Source organism: Sminthopsis crassicaudata, chromosome 2, assembly GCF_048593235.1.
Source record: "Sminthopsis crassicaudata isolate SCR6 chromosome 2, ASM4859323v1, whole genome shotgun sequence".
Taxonomy (NCBI): domain Eukaryota; kingdom Metazoa; phylum Chordata; class Mammalia; order Dasyuromorphia; family Dasyuridae; genus Sminthopsis; species Sminthopsis crassicaudata.
Window position 1 is genome coordinate 232,075,824 of NC_133618.1, and position 21,311 is coordinate 232,097,134.

The 21,311-nt window shown below is 38.2% G+C and overlaps 1 protein-coding gene across 1 annotated transcript in view; it reads right to left on the reverse strand.

Annotated features, from left to right (window-relative positions):
- The window catches only part of ZMYND8 (zinc finger MYND-type containing 8), a 115,079-nt gene that overhangs the window by 58,643 nt on the left and 35,125 nt on the right, over window positions 1-21,311 (reverse strand). Inside the window, 3 exon segments of the mRNA XM_074288547.1 lie at window positions 396-509; window positions 2,662-2,805; window positions 11,742-11,890. Of these exon segments, the coding sequence (XP_074144648.1) occupies window positions 396-509; window positions 2,662-2,805; window positions 11,742-11,890 (407 nt within the window).

Below are 21,311 nucleotides of genomic sequence, written 5' to 3' on the forward strand. Positions count from 1 at the left end.
GAAAGCTCCACCAGTTGGGGCTTAACAAGCTTTTGTTAAACAGATACTATGTATCTCACCTATGAAGTCAGAGGACTGGTTTTCTACAATTTTTCAAGAAGGAAAGGATGGTTCCATTTTTACCACCCCATGAAATGAATGTGCCAAAGCCTTTCTACTTCTTCTACTTCTTGGAGTCTGCTTCAGAACATAAACTGCACACTTTAAAAAATTAACTGAAAGCCATCGCACCTTATTCTTAATTAACGGACTTTTGAATTCTGGTAGGTTAGAAGACCAAAAGTGTCTGTGCAGAGGTCTGAAAAACTAAACCCTACAAAGAATAAGAAACAAGTGAACAAAAAGCATTGAAGGTTTTAATTCAAGCATCCACTGCCAGGAAGTGTTTTCCTTACCCCCGGCTGTTTCATTTTCTGTAGGGCAAACTTGAGCAGGTACGATAACTGTTCGATGGTAAGCATTGTCATAGCTTTACTCTGCGTCTCAATGCATTCTGCTACAGTGATTTTCTATAAGTGAAAATTATACAAATGTTCAATTAGAAAAATACTTTACATGCCCTCCCATCCATCGTATTTATTTGTCCAGAAAGCACACCTACAAGGATTAGTTCTTTTGAATGGAAATGGGTCAGTGGGTCAGGTTTCAGTAAGGAAGGCTTCCAGATTTCAAAGAAGACCAATTTTAACTGCAACAAGCAAGTGTGCAAGCTATAAAGCTTGCTTTGGCTACTGATGGTCAGTGATTCTCCCTTAAAGGAGACAGTGGTCAAGTCCTTGTTTATATTCTTTCAACTCAACGACCATGACATCCATTACCTGGTCTTGAGCCTCTTTTGGTCCTGAAGGTAAGTTAAGAAGATCATAGGAAAGCAAGAGTAGTCACTAGGAGAACTGTGATTCTCCCTGAGTTCAGGTGTATAGATGAGATAAGCACCACGATTAATTTCAAGGAAATAAATTTCCTCAAAATGATGAATAATTATCATTCTAACCCTTTTTTATGCCACTGACAGTAAGGCATTATTAACTCAACTGTGACCACCAATGAAAAGAAACACTCTTTCCCATGATCTGTATATTACATGTGGAGGGGTAGAAGCTAATGTTTATACAACTTAATTCTTCATTTACTAGTTCTGTGAAGTCAATAAAAAGAAAGTAAAAAACAAAAGCAAGAGACAACATGTCTCTTAGAATGTTGACTGATAAAGGGCAACATTCCTAACCAGCAAAGAATGAACTGAAGCAAGCTGGCCTGAGCTATGTGGTCTTGGCACATTGCATGGAAAGTTCCTAGAAAAGATGATGATCTATATGCCCATGAGATTCATGGATTCTCATGTTATAAATAATGGAATCAAGCAACCATTTCTCTTCCCTTAATTGCACTGGAAAGTTGTGACAGCTTTCCTCCAGTTTGAATCTTGGTTCTATTGTTAATCAATTCAAGGCCTCCAGATTATGTCACTCTAAGTGCCCTCTGGAGCATTTGGGGAAAGGCCCAAAAGAGCCATACAGGTGATTATGGTATATTATGTAACCATCTACATCCTCAAAGGAAAGCATCATCACATGGAGCATCCCATGTCTTCTCTCTGTGGTCTGCATGGATTATTCACTTGCTAACAGATAAAATTCTTAGCACTTTTATCCAGAAAATATCAAATGATTAGAGTCCAGGATCATTTCTAGGTATTGTTCTTCTTGGTGTTCCATTACACAATTCAGATGTGGTCAAGGCAAGAGGTTAGTTAATGAATAGAAGAGGAAGTTCAACTTCCAGACGCACTCTCTACTTTAGTGGGTAACAAGAAAAGTCTAAAATGAAGAAAATTGAGCTTCCACAACCAAGACACTATAGACAGGCTTCTATAGTTCTTTTTTTTGGCATTTTCCTTTAAAAAAAAAAAAGTATATTGGAGATAAGAGAATCTGGTAGCCATCATCTGCATTTATAGAGGAAAAGTTGATTTTCCAAAGCATCAATCAAATGCTACTGTCTTATTAATGTAGTCCTAAAATTTGCTTTGCTTAAGGATCCAGGTGATGCCTCATGTCAAATAAGTTTCGATTCTACTTTTAAAACCAAAAGCAAGCCCTACATTTTATATTCTTCTGTAACAAGAAGTCATGTCTTGTGATATTGTCTGGAAAGGTAGTAGTATATTTTCTGCAAAGTCTGAAAGTTTTTTCCCCCACAATGAATATAACTTTTTCACATCAGACAAGAAGTATCTGAAATCTATTATAATACAAACAAGTCTTCACTTCTTGATATGTGCTGAACACTTTCAAATGTTCACCAAGAGGGATAGTAACAAAAAAGAAGGAAAAGACTCAGCAATACTGTAGGATGTCTTTAAAACTTGCAGACTTGATGTTAAGTAAGTGGACTTCTGAAAACAAAAGGGAAATCAGAGAAGACTGTAGTTGTCTCAGTCAGGAAGCAGAATTGTAATTCCAAAGCAGGAGAGCAATTGTTGCTGTGTTCACTCAAGCCGATGGTCAAAAAGAAGAGCTACCTAATTACACAAACATTTTGGGTAGAATGGGGAAAAACTTCCCCTGCCCCAAATTTGAACAATAGTAAAGAAAAGGAAGGAAGAAAAGGCAAGAAAAAAGAGGGGAGGCAGAGTAGAACTTTTCATTGGGAACTAACCTCACATTCTGGGCAAAACCAATCCCCCTCTGGTTCCGCAGTCAGTTTCAGACACTTAGCATGATAAACCCGTGGACAGAGCTCACAGCAAAGGACTTGGCCTTCCCGATGACAAACCCAGCAATAGAAATCATTCCGTCCATCCTGCGGTACAACATCAACAGGGTCTGTGGTGAGTGGCTGCTTCATATAGTAAAACGGACCATGTCTTAGTTCTGACTGAAATGTAGGCAAGAAAGACAGGTTTGGTTTCAAAACAAATTTGCATTCTCAAAAGAAATCTAAACAAAAACAACAACAATAACAACAACAAACAATAGCACATCACACTGAACAAATCCCATTGATCAATTCAGGCTTTAAAATCATGTCATCATCTACTTGTTCATAAGGCCTTTCCATTATACTAAATTTGGAAGTGAGGGAGACAAGGAAGGTGCAGACAGATCAAAACATTTTCTAGTATCTAGTTCTAAGTCAGCTCTTGGCTGCATAAGGGAAATTAGGAATCCAATGTGTGAAAATCCAATCTTATAAAACAGAAAAGGTAGAGGTTGGTGATTAACAGTCAAAACTGCAAACTAACAACATATTGGGGAATGGTGATTCCCATTTATCTGGGGAATCTTTGACAACCCAGTTAAGGTACTTAATTTGCTGTTAGGGAGTTACAGAAATTCAGGAATACACCTCTTAAATAAGATGAAGTTCATAATGACTTGTTATCCTTAATTAACATGGGATCAATCACAAAAACTAAGACTAAGTCACTTTTCTCAGATTCAGATTCTAGATCTGAAATATCAGAAAATTGGGCTGGCTCCCAGAGCTCCCTTCTAAGTCCTATGGATGGTCCCATCATAAAACTAAATTTAAGAGGCAGCACAGTATAGTGGATAGAATGCAGGAATTGGGAGTCAGTAAGACCTGGGTTCAAATTCCATTTCTGACAAGTCACTCAAATTTTCGAAGACTCAGGCAAATCTCTAAGTTTTTTTAACTTATAGACTAGATTGGAACATGGTAGAAAAGCTCCCACATTGAAAACAAAAGGATCCATATGGCTTTCAGGAGACAAAGTACCTTAAATACAGCAGGTCTATAATCCAATTCTTCAGTTCAATAAGCACTTGGCAAGCAATGCTCTGCAGTAGGCACTACAACAGGCCCTGCCCTCAAAGAGCTTACACTCTATAGAAGGTAACTCCATGTATATAGGTGTGTATATATAGACAAAACATATAAAGAATAAATATAAAGTTATTTTGGCAAGAAAACAACCACCAGAAGAAATCAAGAAATGATTTGTATAGAAAATGATGCTTATTCTGTATTTTAAAGAAATCTCAAGGATTCTAAAAGTCAGAGGTGAGAAGGGAAGATATTCAAAGTATACAGGAAATTTCATGCCATGGCATGGAACAGAATGATGGAATGTGTGTGCATGAAGGAAGAACAAAGGCAAAAAGGACAATGTGACTAAAGCTTAGTGAGAAAGAAAAAAAAGATACAATCACTCTGAAGAAATATGTTGGAGTCAGATTGTAGAGGGCTTTAAATGTTATATATGAACACATATTTTACCTTGGAGGCAAGAGGAAGCCACTAACTCTTCTCGTGTAGGGAAGAGACATGATCACAGGTATCCTTTAAATGTACTAACTTGGCAATTATGTGGGAGATGGGATGGAAAGGAAATATTAGATGTGGAGTGACCAATTAAAAGGCTAATGCAATAGTCCAGATGAGAGGTGATAGTTTCCAGAACTAGATTGATGGCAGTGCGAGTGGAAGAGGACAAATGCTAGAGATATTGTGAAGATACTATACACAAGACTTGGTAATTAATTGCATCTGGGGAGTGAAGAGAAGGGGATGACTTTTAGCTTTTAATCTTGAGTGACTAAAAAGAATTGTAGTACTCAACAGAAATAGCCAAGTTTATCAAAGAAAGAGGAGCTAAGATTTCCTTCTGGTTTCAGATGGAAAGATACTAAGTTTTATTTCGGACATGTTGAGTTTAAGATGCCTGTGTGATATCCAAGTAGATGTCCAGCAAACAGGTCGAGCTCAGGAGGGAAATAAGGGCTGAATTAAGCAGTGCTCTTTGTCTGACTTGATGACATGGTCCCAAAAAGCCATCAGCTTTTACAATTCCCATGTGACCATGACTAAGGTGTCCAACAACATTCTCTGGTTCTACTGATTCAATTAAGCTGATTCCAATTCAGCCAGCCGAGTGTAGCAACTATCAAAACAATTTTAATAACAGAACCATAGAAGGCTGTTAACAGAGTTGGAAATCATTTAGCCCAATTTCCTCTCCCTCTATTTTGCAGTTAAAGAAACTAAAGTTCAAGTGAATGCAATACAATAGAACTGAATAATAAGACTGGCATCAGGCAAGAGAACACCCACCTCAGAAGATTTCTGTACCCAGGGAGCTTGAGAGGCAGGCAATATAAAAGAATCCATGTTGGGAGAGAACATTTGTAATGAGGTTTTACTGTACTAAATACACCTTATGTTATTAGATACCCTTTATATCCAGAGTCAACAGGTACTTAGCAAATCCTTATGGGGTAATCCTTATAAGGCTCATGACCTCCAGTTTTACTCAATAAATAACTGGGGCTCAGAAAGGATAAATGTTTTGTACGAGGTTATGCAATGGATAAACAATAAATCCCCGAGCATTAAGCCACACAAAAAACACCTGGTCATTTTTTGTCTTCTTGATGACCACTTTGCAGGTAAATGTCTGTGAAGGGAGAACTGCATTTGAAGTCAGAGGACCTACCTGGCTTTGCATTTTGGCTCCGCTACTTACCACTAATGAGGCTTTGGGCAAAATCACTTAACCCCTCTGTCCTTAAAGGTTCCCACCTATCAATGGAGACTGGATCAAACAAATTCTGATGTCCTTTCCAGCTTGAAATCAATGATACTATGATCTCAAGCGCTCAAAAGAAACATCATCCCAAAATGATGATGAGGATAATAGTACCACCTCCCACTTAGGTCATGCTCACTAAGAGGCAGTATAGTATAATACATAGAGAATTGGTCTACAAGCAAGAAGATCTGGGTTAAATCTTGCCTCTAATACAACTATATTAGTCACTAAATCTCTCAATGTTCTAGGAAACTACAAATTGCAGAGAAGATGCCAACCTGCACTATTAGAGGGAATTTTCTTTCTTGTTCACGGGAATGAAATCAAAGGTCCAGTTTCTATCCCTGTCCCTTGTTTTTTGAAAGCACTTTCTCGGAGCAGTTAGGTGGCGTAGTGGACAGAGCACCAGCCTTGAATTCAGGAGAACCAGAGTCCAAATCTGCTCTCAGACACTTAACACTTCCTAGCTGTGTGACCCTGGGCAAGTCACTTAACCCCAGCCTGGGGGGGAGGGAGGGAAGGCACTTTCTCATTTGATCTTCAGAGCAATTCCCTGTGGTAAGTAAAGCATAAAATGACTAAACTGAATTAAAAATCTAGGATAGGCTGAATACCCAAGTCTGACTCTTATAAAAGCTAAGGGCTTCTTATAAATGTAAGGGAGGGATTCTTTTTTTATTTGCCCTCAATAGTAACTTATTTTTCCAAATACACATTGTTTCCAACATTCATTTCTGTAAAATTTTGCGTTCCAAGTTTTTCTTCCTCCCTCCCTTTCTTCTTTCCTCCCCAAAGTATCAAGCAATCCAACTTTGGTTAAATATATACAATCCCTTAAACATATTTCCATATTTGTCCATGTTTGTCAGACCAAAATGGGGAAAAAAAAAAAAACCCACAAGAAAACAAACCAAAAAAAAGGTGAAAATACTGTTCTCTGATTCCCATTCTCCACAGTTCACTCTCTAGATGTAAAAACATTTTCCATCCCAAGTCTACTGGAATTAAGACAGTGATTCTTTGCATTAATACCACAAACCCCTTTTAACAGTCTGATAAAGCCTAGGGATCCATTCTCAGGATAAATATAAATAAAATATGTAGGATTTACAAGAGAAATCAATTATGTTGAAATATATTTCATAAATTTTTTTTTATGATCCCAGGTTATAGACTCACACAATATGTTTTTCCCCTCTTTGTTTTGATTTTTATTTCACAACATGACTAATATGAAAATATGTTTAGGATGATTGTGTATATATAAACTATATCAGATTGCTTACTGTCATGGGGAGAGAAAAAAGAAAGCAAGAAAAAAAATTGGAACTCAAAATCTTATAGAAATGAATGTTGACATTCTTTATATGTAAATGGAAAAAAATAAAATACTATTAAGAGAAGGAAGAAAAAAAGGACCCTGGAATTAAGAAATAATCTAGAAACATGATAAAGTTAGAGTTAAAGATAAAAATGATTAAGCGTCTTTGAACTTGAACTTCTAGTTGTCTTCCTCTTATCATCCCTCATCACGGCAAGGAGGAATTCCTGGATGCTCAAAGGCTCTATCGGATAAACCCAAGTTTTCCCAAAGCCTAAAAAGACAGAAAGGCTTTGAACATGAACCTAGGAACAGATTTCAGATTTACTGTTCAAAAACCAGCCAAATAACTTATGTGCAGAAACTTATCACCAGAAGGCTGTCCACCAACCAGCAGATGAAGTTTTGGTCACAGCCCTTCATGAAATCATTTACTAAAAATGTAGAGAAGTTGTAATCTGAGTTGGTGGAAGAAATCACAGGATCATTGAAGTATCTGAATTGAAAGAAATGTTAAAAAAAAAAAATCATAGTAAATATAAGTATATATGTACAAATACTTCTGTATCGAATCCAGGTGACTCTATTTTTAGTATATAGGGGTAGGTTAAGGATTAGACCTCTGATTTTCATTGGCATAAGGAATTCCTAGAAGAAGGAACTCCTCCTACCAATGCAAGTTTGGTTACCAATGTTACCAACTAATTAGTTACCAACTAATATCTTCTTCCATTGGCAACTTTTCTGCAACATAAGGGAGAACTGTTTAGAGCAGTAACGTCAAAAGTCAAATAGAAAAGCAGGCTCTATTAACCAATACATAAGCATCCCTAAAGGCGGCATATTGACTGAGTTTTTAAATGTGTTATCCATGTTTTATTGAATTTTTATTTTTGTTAAATATTTCCCAATTACATTTTAACTCAGTTCATGCCTCACTCAGAAGTGTTGTGGACCACATCACACCTCTGGTAAAGGTTTAATTCTTATTGATGAAGATGGCCGAGTTCCAGGGTCTACCAAGAGGTACAGTGACTTTCCCGGCGGCATACTGCTGGTATGTGTCAGAAGTGGGACTTGGACCCAATTCTATCCAACATATCATGCAGCTTCTCTTTAAGGGAACAGCCCACAAGGGGCTAATATAGTATATAATTGTCATCTGGCAAACAAGCATGGGGGATGCATCAGGAGTCAAATGGCTTGGCCAAGATCAAACAATTACCCGGCCAGGACCCTCTCATCTTCACCATCACTACTGTGACATCAGGCAAGCCCAACATGCTTCAGGGGCACCTGTTGCAGAAGAGCTTCCAATGACTACAAAAATAAACATTCTTTGGATATTAGCAACCAATTCACTTACACAAAATGCCTTATGCATTGCGTAAGAGCATAGGGGAAGCATTAAAAGGGAGCTGTAAGCAAAAGAGCAGGCACTGCCTGGGCAAGGATGAGGGCACACAGTTTGTGAAGAGGCAGAGGGGGAAGCAGACATTCCCAAAGACATCCTCCCATCTTCAAGCTGACAGAACTACTTTTAACTCAACTTAGGATTTCTAAGATGTTTTTGTGGTTTTGCAAGCTTTCTGCACCTTGCTTCCTTCATCAAGTTAAAGAGCTAAGAATAGGCCAGGAATCCTCTCTAGGAGCCAAATGGAACTGGATGAACTATAAGTGACAAAGTAATGTGCCTAACAGGACGCACATTTAATTTGTTTCTGATGTAGGCAAATGTTTTGATAGTTGAAGGGAAAAAAAAATCTTTATTTCCCTCAAGATTAACTAAGGTTGAAGGCAAATCACTAGAGATTCTATTTTACTGTCCATTTCTGAACTGAAATATCTTCCATAAGCAGCAGCTGCTACCCAGAATTTGTTACTTAAACAATCCCACCATCCAGCAGCTACTTTTCATAGCTCATCTGCTACGTGAATATATTGCCTGTTAAGTAAAAAGGCATCTCTAATAGATAATAAATATCCAGTTTTGCCTCTCATGGATTACAACTTTCCCCCACCTGACTATAGCTATTGCACCATCCAAATAATTAGATAGACAAGTTCCAACCTGTACTACTTACAGGGATAATTGCAGAGTTAAGATTCCAATTGCTCTATTTTTTTCCCATACTCTTTAATGGGCCACATCAACAGCGAAGGGGCTTCAAAGACACCGACCACTTTTGCAGGTTTATCCGCTTGCATAAACTAAATGCTAATATGCCAGGTGGGCATTAAGTTAGGGATTTCTGTGCATCAAATGATGTTTGTAATTTGATTGCAAAAAAAAAAAAAAAAAAATTCAGATATCCCAATTTACTTCCTGAATTTCTGAAAAGAACATCATATGTTAAGAAGTGAGTTGGATCTAGAAAGTAAAGTCTTCCCAAACCCCTCATTTTATAGTAGAAAAACCTGAGATCCAAAATGAGGAAATCACTTACCTAAGGTAATTACCTAAGGTAATGGCTAAACAAGAACTAGTATTCAGGTTTTTTGATTCTTAATATTGAATTCTTTCCACTACACTGTAAGTTTGTTTCTCCATTTTGTTTTTAATAGCCAAGGGTGAGGGGGGAGGAGGAGGAGTAACAAAACAATAGAAATTCTGATATGATTTCTTAAGGTTTCCCAGTGTGGGCTCTATGACTAGTTTATGACGTTTCATAGAGAAAAACCAGGTCCCCCAAAAGGGGGACAAAAAAAACCAATAAAGTTTATTCCCAAAATGTCCCTATAAGGCATGTGAATGATGAAGACACAATGGTCTCAGGTGGTAAATGGTCAAATTTCATAGCTTATTTTCAATAAAATGATCTCTTAATAGGAGATGGAGGAATTTGAATATATGATTTTATAAATGGCTTTTTTTCAGAAATGCAGTTAAAAATTCTAAGTGTGATAAAGGGATACTTAATATAAATGTAGCACCATCTCCAAAGGATGGTGAAAACACCATTCTGGATAGCAGAGTCAGGATTCAAAAAGAGTAAGATGGAATGCAGTAAAAATAAATATTAAGTCTTATACTTGAATTCAAGAAATCAACTTCACAAGTACAAGATGGTAAATGGGATGGCTAAAGAACAGTTAACAGTCTCCATGAGCCATGGCAAGCTAGTGACCAAAATAGCTCATGTTATCTGAAACTATGGTTAAAGCCCTTCCCCCACCCAGTACTCTGCCCCAGTCAGATTACATCTAAAAGTACTTTAATTCTGATAAACCAGAGGGAATTCAAAGGAAGGCATGATTGATAAAGGTGTAAAAGATAATGCCAAGCAGATGAGGAGATCTGCAGATATTCAACCTCCAGTTTAGAAATTTAGTAGAAAAGAACTTAGGAGTTCTATATAATTCATTCACTTCAAGTAGACAAATGACTTGTCATGTGGCCCACAGGTTAGACTTGTTCTGATTGGCTCCAGAAGAAACAAATGCAAAGGGGAGAAGTTTTAGAAAGGAGATGTAGTTTTGACATAAGGGGAAAAAACTTGCTAATAATCACAACTCTGTAAAAGTGGAATGAGTTGACTCTAAAGGCAACATTTCATTCTTATCAAAGGCTATCAAAGAAATGACAGATTGTCTGTAATGTTAATAGAAGGAATTCTTGAGGATCCAGGCTAAGTCTCCCAGGTCCCCTCCAGTTCTGAGATACTTTCACAGACATTAAAATAAAATTGGACTTAAAATACAGAGTGAGGATTATGGGTTAGACACAGGAAATAATTTCTCAACAGTGAGCTATGGAGAGGCAGTTTAAGTTAGAGCTTGTGAAATAGAGTAGCTTCTCACAGACACGGCAGACTTCTCTGCATGGGATTGGCCAAGGAAACATCTTAAGGAATTAGAACACAGAATTATAATATTTTAGATTTGAAAGGTACTTTAAAGATCACCTTAAGTCCAACCCTCTCATTTTATCAACAAATGAGAGAGGGAAAATGTGAACTGCCCAAAAGTCGCTCAAAAAGTTCATTAGTGGAAGAACCAAAAGCCAAGTCTCAAAACTCTTAGTCCCATGTTCTTTCCACTATGCTGCCTCCCTCAGACCTTGTGATTTTGAAAATGGAGTTATTAAAATAAATATGGATTCCTCAGGGGCTTACAGTGCAATTTGGGGATTATACAGCTCTGTGCTTCTTCTCTGCCAGTTCTCCCACCCCACCCCACCACCATTCCTAGTATCTATTGGGAGGGTAGGCGGGGAAAGGGAATGTCCATTTTTTCTCTTTAATAGCAACAGTGATAAAAGGACTCCAGCAGGAAGGGTGAACTGCTACAGATTTAAAATGAGGTTTAGGGATTTTTATCATTTGTTGCCTCAGAACTAAGGGCTGACTGTCAGGTCATATTATCAAAGGCAATAAAAGGCCTATGAACCAGTAGGGTATGACTATGTTATTCTAAAGGGCAGATTTCAAACCTCCTTATTTCCAAGTACAAGCAATCCTGAGCCCATGCTCAGCAGGAGGGAGCAAGTTATTCCTATAAACCAATCAAAAGGAAGCATCTGAAAATGGTTCCGTCAAGAACCGCCAGCAGAAACCATCTGGCCTCAGAGTTCACTTCCTGTCTTAGACATGACTAAGGGAATTTTAGAGGATAAAGGATTCTTACTATTTCACAGAAGGGCATAAAAAGGGAGCATAAAGGTCCCCAGCCTTTAACCTCTAATGGACTACACTTCTCCATCCACTAAACAGAAATCTGCTGAATATGACAATCCCCTTTTTTCCTAATGCAATTTAGTCAAAACAGCACAAGGCAAGCTTAGGCTGCAGTTTCAGAAACACTTAAAAAACAGACAAGTGACATAGCTCCCAGTACCAAAGCAGTCCTGGAGGCTTCTTTTACCTGCTCTTTATTGTTATTGTTCAGTAAGCCAGGTTTTTTTTTCTTTTTGATAGGACTGGTAGATGTATCTTGAGGAGAATGACCGTTTGAAGAATGGGGAGGGCTGGGAAACTTCCTTTTTTGTGCCGTCCGCTCGGCAGAGCCAGGATCTGTAACACACATACACATACATACACAGAGGATTAATTAAAAGGGTTTATTTAACCGACTCCCAAAAGGTGGTCTGAAACTTGAGGCAAAGACAAACTGTGTAATATACAGTCTCAGATAAATAAAAAAGCTCCCCAGCTTGGAATAAGTTACTATATCCTTTGTTAACATTACAGTATAAATACTAATAAATTCTCTCCTCCCCTTTTCCTTTAGCCTAGAGGATCCTACTGCCCAATCCCAGTTAACCCCTACCCAACCCATAAGAAATTCCAAGAATATGTGAATAACTTGTGTCTAGAAATATCCTACTGGTTATTTTCAAGCATGGGGCCACTCCCAAGGATTTTCTTAGTCTTCTGTTTTGTAAGGCACAGTAGTTTTCCCCAGTGTTTCCATCAAAAGTACAATTTCTCCATCATTCCTCTACTCTCTACACCTAATCACCCCTAATCAAGTTGTAAATAAGCAGTTCTTCCCAGGCAGAACAGCTCTCAAACCTTTCCATCAAAGCTAAATGGGAAAAGGGGGGGAAAAAAGGCAAAAGACCTCTTGATTTCCATCTGAAATGCTTACACACGCCCAAGCCCTCATCCCCTTTATTGTCTCCAGCAGCTGGTCTAACCTATAAACAGCACATACAATAACTTTCACCTGCAAAGACTTGAATCCACTCCATAGCAGAAATCGACCTCCTTCACTGAAAGAAACATTTAATGCCACCAGCCTGTAATGACTAGGCACTGTATTGCAGGCTCCTATCCTGGGAAACTCAAGCTTATAGGATTTAGGAGAGGAAAGTCTAAGAGCCAAGAATTACTAAAGGTTTAGAGTAATGACAGCATCAAAGGCAGGTATGTGAACTTCCCATGTCGATTATTCTGAATGAGTGGCCTTGGATTTCTTCTCCCAAATTTTAGCAGTCGAGGCAAGTTGCCACAAGCAGAGATAGTTATCAGTGTCCCTTCAATCTAGGCAAGCTAAAACTGGGTGGTGTACAGCTTCCCAAAAGGATTGGCTACAAAGACCACCAGGAGCGCTCTCCCCATGGAGTCACAACCACTTCCATCTGACTCCACAGAAAGGGATCTTTCCCCTTCCTCTTTGGAGCAGGAAAGATCTCTTTTCTCATCACTACTTCCTCCAAAAGGTAACAAACAAGAAACCTGTCTGAAGTTCAGATCTCAATACAGTGGTACCTTGGTACTCCCTGTTAATTGAATCCAAAAGGACAAGTGGCAAAAACATTATGTATTGAATGGATTTTTCCCATGAGTCATGTAAATTAAAATAATCCCAAAAAATTTTTAATTAAAAAAAAAATTAAAATAATCCATTTCTGAAACCTAGAAATTTCACATTTTCAGTGGCAATTTATAAATTGATAGGGTTGTTTTTTAGTGCAAAACCTTAAAATCAGACAGACTTATAAATGAAATTTAACTTTACTTTTCCTAATAGGAAGATGGAGAGGTAAGAGGAGGAGAGAAGTTATTGCTTGGAAGGGAAATCCCCATCAGGCACTAGTTCAAGGGTTCTTTCTCTTTTCTCTTAACACTACTAAATGCTGCTGGAGATTCAGGAGACTCACATTTAGGGAGTTTTCAAGAAAACTTGATTCTGCCTATGTTTCAAGATGTTTCTGAAGCGAGACATTGATCATTAAACAAGTCTACACTTCAGCTTGCTAAAAGCTTTGTCAAGGTGATACATTTCAACAAAATTTTGTAATCTGACCCATTTAGAACATATTTCTTTTAGCAGTGCAATAGGGGTGGAAAAAAATTTCTCAGTCACTACCTATTGCTAGTTAATCCCTTTGAAGTTCCTACAGCTTCTCAGTGCTGAATTCTTCCCTGTGCTCCTCCACTAACTCTTCAATGTTTCCCTCAATGACCTCCAGGCCTATCTATGGACTTGCCCAGAGACCGGATAACCTCCACAATTGACTAAAAGTCCCAACACCTTCTGGCCACAATCGCCTCCAGGCAGTGTTCATGGCCTTGTAAGAGACTTCATGCCAGGCCTTACCTATCAGAGTGACACAATGGAGTATACTGAACTGGTCTTTCCAGAATCTGGGTCTGCTCAATATCCAAGGTCACCTCAAAGCATCCCTGGGGAAGGAAGGGCTTACAGTTTTTTAAAGTTTGAGATGACCTGCTGGTCCATGGGCTGGAGAAGACTTGTGTTAGGGGACAAGAACGTCACAGCTGAAAAATTAGCTTAGTCCAGTAAGACATCCTCCAACCCTGAAGTGTGAACGGCAGCACTGTCCATCATTAACAGATTCCCCCAGAGGCAGTTCTTTTTCCTTTAAAAATTTTTTTTACACTGGGGCCAAATACTTCTCTCATCCATTTGATGAAGAACTATTTAGTTGCCCAAACTTTGCTGTTGGCCCTCCATATTCCACTTAACTGCCTTTGTATTGAATTTTTCTCTTTTGAAAACTCAGGGGTGATAGACTAGTAGGGGCTTAGGTTTTAAATCCCCACTAGCATTCTCACATAACAACAGTGTTAGCCTGTCCTTAATCAGTTTGTACCCTGGCAATGCCTTGTCTTCCTGAGTGATATGGATTCTGTTCAGCATTCTCTTCCAAAATAAACCAGTTTCATCACAGCTGAAGACCTGTTGGGAAATAAAACCCTCAGCTTCTACATAGTCTCTAAACTTACTAACAAAGGTTTCAGCAGCTTCTTTGTTGGCACTGTCTGCCTTTCCAGGCCTCACCACACTATGAATGCCCGTTCGCTTTTTAAATTTATCAAATCATCCATGACTGGCTTTAAACACTTCACTGCTCTCATCACTTGTTTCAGCCTTGTCTTTTAACAGATCTGCATGCAATTGTTTTGCTTTCTTGCAAATAATTGCCTCAGAAATACTATCACCCACTAACTGTTTTACATTAATCTAAATATACAATTTCTCCATTTCTTCCAATGTATATGACTTTTTTTTAGTCACAGTCTTCACACCTTTAGCCACTCTAGCTCCTTTAATAGCTTCCTTATTTTTCACTATCATAAAGATCATTGTTCTAGATATTTTGTACCCAGTATCAAGATTAGATACTCAGCTACCACACTCGTACTTAGCTATTATCTTTTTTTTCTATTTTACTGTGATTCTCTTTAATTTTCTTTTCTGCTGTGGTATCACTAACCTTCAAACTCATGATGACTTTTAAGAACAAAAAGCTTGAAATGGAAAAAAAAAAAAAAAAAAAGGCACAAAAAAATACATGGCCAAATACGTGGGGTTCTATACTGAGCACAAGCTCAGTGTAGGTTAGATGAGATGCAGAGGGGCATCTTGACTTATACAAAGTTTATACATGACAAGGACGACAATGAGTGCTAAGCAAGAATTGAGTGCTGAAGCATTTTTTTTTCCTACAGAAATGTCTCAAATACCAAATTCAATGAAGTTTTAAGGTTGTACATATGACTGTAATTCTATAAGCTCAAAAACAATCCTCAAAGCAGATTAGGCACTAGCCAGAGACAGCTTTTAGCCTTAAGTGTTTCTATCAAGATCTTCTAGAAAAAATAATCACAATTCAGAAGAAAACAGACAAGCACAACAACTTAGAAACTAAAAGGTTGAATTTAGTATATGTTCTTTTTTTTTTTTTTTTTTTAAAGCAAAGTATTATGTAATAGAATTCAATTTATGGTTCCAAGAGTAATCCTCTCTGTTCTTTGTATATTGAAATGCTCACTTTGGTGGTATCTGCAAAGTTCAAAATAAAAACAACAACAAAATCACAAAACAGCAACTCAGGAACTGTCTTTCAGTCTATGCAAGGCAAATTTTATTATTTTCTAAATGAAAATAGTGCATTACATACATCACTCTGAAAATCTCAGTTTTGAACAATTCAACAAAATGTAGTTCCAAAGTAAAATTTCTTTCTTTCTTTTTTTCTTTCTTTCTTTTTTTTTTTTTTTTGCTAAGTCACATAGCTAGGAAGTGTTAAGTATCTGAGGCCAGACTTGAACTGAGGTCCTCCTGACTTCAGGGCTGGTGTTCTATCCACTTCGCCACCTGGCTGCCCCCAAAGTAAAATTTCTAATAGCATCTTGCCAAAGAAAGCAAATGATTTGGGCAGATGAATAATGAAAAAGCCTTCTCTGTGACTCACTGGAGGCAACTTGCCTCTGAGCTGAGAGTCATTTTGATTAACTCCAAGAGTCAAGTCAAATCAACAATTTTATTAAGCACCTACTAGGTGCCAGTCTCTAATTGCTGGGGTTTGAAGAAAGGTCCAAAGAAAAAAGAAAAAAGAAAAAAAAAAAAAAAAAAAAAAAAAAGGGCCTGCTTTCAAAGAGCTCACAATCTAAAAGGCAAAAAAAGCTAGCATTTATATAGCATTTAAGGTTTGCAAAACCTCTAATGTTCTATCATTTGCTCCCTGCAATAACCTGAAAGGCAGGTGTCATTATAACTCCCATTTTATAGATAAAGAAACTGAGGTTAAATGACCTGCTCAGAGTTACACAGCTACTCTGTAAGTGAGCCTGGAGAGGAAGTCAGATCTTCCTAAATCCAGTACTCAATTCACTGTACTCTCTAGAAGGCAGGCTATTTTAAGGAAGTGCTCTCCAAAGCCAGGTCAAAGAAATTTTTTTTCTTTTTCTTTTTCTTTTTTTTCCGGAGGGTGGATGAGGATATGAAGTGTGATTTGTCCAGAAAAACAAAGCTGGTGTCTGAGGCCACATTTGAACTTATATCCCCCTGACTCCAGAGGCACGCTTTATCCATTTCAATACCCAGTTGCCATATAGTTGGATGACATCTTAAAAAAGAAAATTCAAATTCAGTTCAACTTCCTCATTTCAGGACTGAAGAAAGTAGGATTCAACAAGGGGTTGTGACTATAACATGATAACAGTAAAAAAGGAACTAACTACATCTGGAGTTAAAGGATCTAGGTTCAAATTCCAGCTCTCTTCCTTTAGTGTCTATGGGATGTTGGATAAGACTATCTTCAAGTTGTCTGTTTCCTCATCTTTAAAATAGGGTGAAGGGAATTGGATTAAATTATCTCTAATGTCCCTTTCTAATACTTTGAACCTAAAAATCAATTTCAGACAGATTTGTTCTTCCCATTTAGTAATCACAACTTAGTGTCTCCTTTAGCAACTAATTAATTTATATTACCTATGGCTGAAAACTGGGCAACCTGAGATAGCAAAAGGAAGAAAAAATAAGATTAGACAGATTTTGCTGCTCAATACCCTTCCACGTGATCTTTTTCTTCCCTTCCTCCTTTTCCCCTCTTCCATCCCTTCTTTCTCTAACTCTTCATTCCTTCTCTCCTTCCCCCTTTCTTTTCCTCCTTCAGCTTCTTTTCCCCTCCTCTTTACTTCCCTACTTTTCTCTTTTCCTCTCCTTCCCTCTCTCTCCCTCTTTCTGTCTCTTCCCCATCCGGTTTTTCCTCTCCCTCTCTCTTTCCCATCTTCCTTATCCTTCTCTCTCCCTCTTTCTCCCTTTTTTGTCTCTCTGTCTTCCTTCTTCCTTCTCCCTTCCCCCTCTCCCTCCCTCTCTGTGTCTCTTTCTCTCTCTCCCACTTGCCTGCAAGTTCCATGTGAACATATGATTCAATTTAGAAGGGGAAAAAAAGCCACCAAAAAAAAAAAAAAAAAGAAACCAGAAAGATCATAAAATCAAATAATTTGAGGCCTGTGGAAAGGGTCTAAGAGATATCTAATTCAAGTCCTTCATTTTACAAAGAAGAAAGCAAGGGGCATAACAAAGAAGGATCTTGTTCACCCGACACATACCCATGTCCTAAGACTTTTGTTCTTATCTCAACACAAAGCTTTAGGCCCAATTCTACTTCACAAGCAATTCCCACTGGGGGTGGTTGGGCACCTGTTATCAGAAGGGTAGAAATTTACTAGGTCACGCATCTGTCAATACCAAAGAGCCAAAAACAAAAGCATCTTGGGAGAAAAATTAAGGAGCTTTTTAAAACGATTTTCTCTGCTGAATTAGATGTCTGAAAGATACAAAAATCTTTTTTCATTCTGACCAAAAATCAGGACATACAGTTTGATGAAGAATGTTATTTTTGCAAAATTTCATTAAAAACACACTTGTTCTTCTTGAAATCAGTACTACACTGGAAAAATCCAGGGCACATGGCTGCCATACATAGAGGGATGAGATCATGCTTATTTGTAAAGGGTTTAAAACGAGCTTCCTCTCCCAATAGTTCCCTTATATCAATGAAATCACAATTCCGATCCCTACTACTGTTTTGAAATTTATGAAATAAAACCTCCCAACTATTCTGTGAGGTACAAAGACTCCCTTCCAAAACAAACAGACAAACAAACAAATAACAGAGAGAGAGAGACAGACAGACAGAGAGACAGAGAGAGAGAGAGACAGAGTGACAGAGAAACAGATAGAGAGAGAGAGAAAGAGAGAGAGAGAGACAGAGAGAAAAAGAGAGGCAGAGAGGCAGAGACACAGAGAGAGTGTATGACAACAGAGACAGCATTCTACCCATAATTTTGGACAACAATGGAAGGGTAGTTCCTTTTTCTGTACCTTGATTTTCTCTCATGTAAAACCCATGTCTCCTGACTCCAATAACAAAATCATTTTCACTATTTATGAGGCTGCCTCCCTGTCAGTGGAGCAAGAGTTGGACTTGGCATCAAATCAGGAAGACCTGGGTCCAAATTCCATCTTAGATACTTACAAGCTCATGCAATCATGAACAAGCTAATTCATCTCTTTCAGACTCCAGTTTTTGGTCTATAAAATGGGGATAATGATACATGTAGCTCCTACTTCATGGGGATGTCAAAAGAATCAAATGAGATAATTGCATGAGAAGTACACAGCAGTCAGTCCCTTACTACAAGCCTAAAAGAGAGCAAATTAGAATTCTTCACAAATAGGTCTAGAAATCTCCCAACAAAGAGGTCAATCAATAACTAATCAACAAGTTAAATACCTCCAAGCCTTCCCTCAGATGATTATCTCCAATTGTTTGCATTTTGTCCCCATCTCCACCCATTACCTATCCCTGAGATAGGAGCTGGTTGGGGGTAGAAGAGGGTGGGAGAGTGGCCTTTCTTTAAGTCTCCAGTGCTTAGCACATAGTAGGCACTAAGTGACTTTCTCAACAAATAGTTTTAAGTTCTTGCTACAGGCCAAGCCTAATACTAGGCCCTAGAGATACAAATACAAAGAATAAAACCATTTCTAATCAAAAGAAGCTTGGATTCCAACATGAATGACAGGGTTCTGCTTCGTACTCACTGTTCCTTACCACCTTCTTTCCTCCTCATCCCAAAAAAGATTTTTTTTTAAATATATTTGATAGACTAGGGCAGATCTCAGGGCCAAGATGATTTTAATTCAAATACAGCTTCTGACAGATACACAGTCTGTGGGACCCTGGGCCTGCCTAAAGGCAATTATTATATTTAATAATAATAGCTAGAATTTATAAATCACCTACTATGTGTCAGTCACTATGCTAAGCACGTTCAAATATTATCTCATTTGATCCTCACAACAAGCCAGAAAGATAGATGCTATTATGATCCCCATTTTGCAGTGGAAGAAACAAAAAAGGTATGGATTTGCAATGTTTTTCTCCTGGGGAAATTTCCCCTAAACTGATTAAATTACTGTATATATTACATATATAAATGTATATTATATATAGTATGTTGTATGTATTATATATATTACATTGCATATGATACATGGAACATAGATAATACACACACACACATACACACACATATATATATTTTTATATATATGTATAAAAAATCAGAGGCACAGAAAAGCGTTAATGTGTAGGAGGTGCTGCTTCTAAAAAGAATGACTCAGGGACATAGCATGGGGAAAAAGCAGGATGAGACAGAATATTTTCCCTTGACAACATTCAAACACTATCTCATGAATCTGGAAAGCCTGTTGGTATGGAATACTAACTGGAAGAAGAAACAGTCATGTGAGATTAGCTCCAGCACTGAGACCAGAAACAGATTTCATTAAAAAGCACAATTCCATTTCAAATGCTCTTTTAAAACTTAAGTAAAGCCTTGACTTTCCAAGTGGCCTACACCAACCCCACTCATTAACAGTGCAATTCTGCAAACCTTCCACTTCTGTCCCAAAGCAGATTTCTTCTCCCTCCCCCTCAGCTAAAGAGGGCAAGGGAATCAGTGCTAAAAAAAAACATTCACCATCTCGCTCCATCGGCATCTTGGCTCCTTTGTTCTTTACTCCTCTCTCTGTCGTATGTGGTTGAGAAACGTGGATGCTGCTGGGCTTTTGATTAATGGAGCTGGGTTGTTTTTGTTTTGTTCTTGTCGCATTTAAATGCTGTTCACATGAGCCTGTTCAAGTCTGAACTAGGACAGAACACCAATGTATGTTCCAAAACATACATTTGTTTCCTGGCTTCTATACCAAAGCCGCATTCGCTCTCCTTCCACTACGAACAGGCCCTGTGCAGCTCATATATCAGGCTCCTAGTTAGTACACACAGCTCCCTTCAGATCTATAGCAGACACCTCCATTTCATTGACCATCGGGCATTCCTTCCCCCACATCCGCCTCTGGGATCACACACAGACTCTTCAGAGCTCTTAGCTCTCCAGCCCAGGAAATGACGCATCATTACTGGGAATTTAGTCTCTCAAGCTGGAAAAGACAGGCCTGGTGATTACTACTCACAGCCCTGGGCCTGTAGTAGATTTTGGGGTGTCTTAAAATTTCTTAATGCTGTCAACAAAGCAATTGTCTGAACCATCTCCTCTGTGGTAGTCAGTAATAAAGCTGGATATAAGAAGGATAATAAGCAGCTATTGAAAAATCATTTAGAGGGTTTGGGGGAGGGACTGGTGGACAAAGGTGAGGAAAGTGTCAAAGACAGTTGCTAATATAGCTGAACAGACCAGGCTCTAATCCACAACTGGTGAGCTTTAACTGTTTACTGATCACAGCCAATTCTCTGAACAAAATTCAGATTTAACTCGGGAAAGGAATTTAGAGGTGATCTTGTCTGCTACCCCCCCCTCATTTTACAGATGAGGAAAAAGAGGCCCAGGGGGGCTAAAATGAATACACTTAGGGGTAAGAGACAGAACTGGGATTCAAAAAACAAGTCTAAATCCAATAGGTTTTCCACTATACCACCCAATGAAATTCACTGAATTGACATATTTAATTTTTTTAAAGGATTCTCTAGGAGTCTGTCTGTTCTTCATATTCTGGGTTTTTGTTTTTTTTTCCTACTTTCCCTATATCGCATCCCTGGCAAACAGACTTTTCCAGATGTAAGCAACCAAGTTTTATCCTCTACCCATCACTGCCAAGTATTCTCACCAAGCAGTACCAGTTCCACACTTGGAGCCCATTTTGTGAAACTGG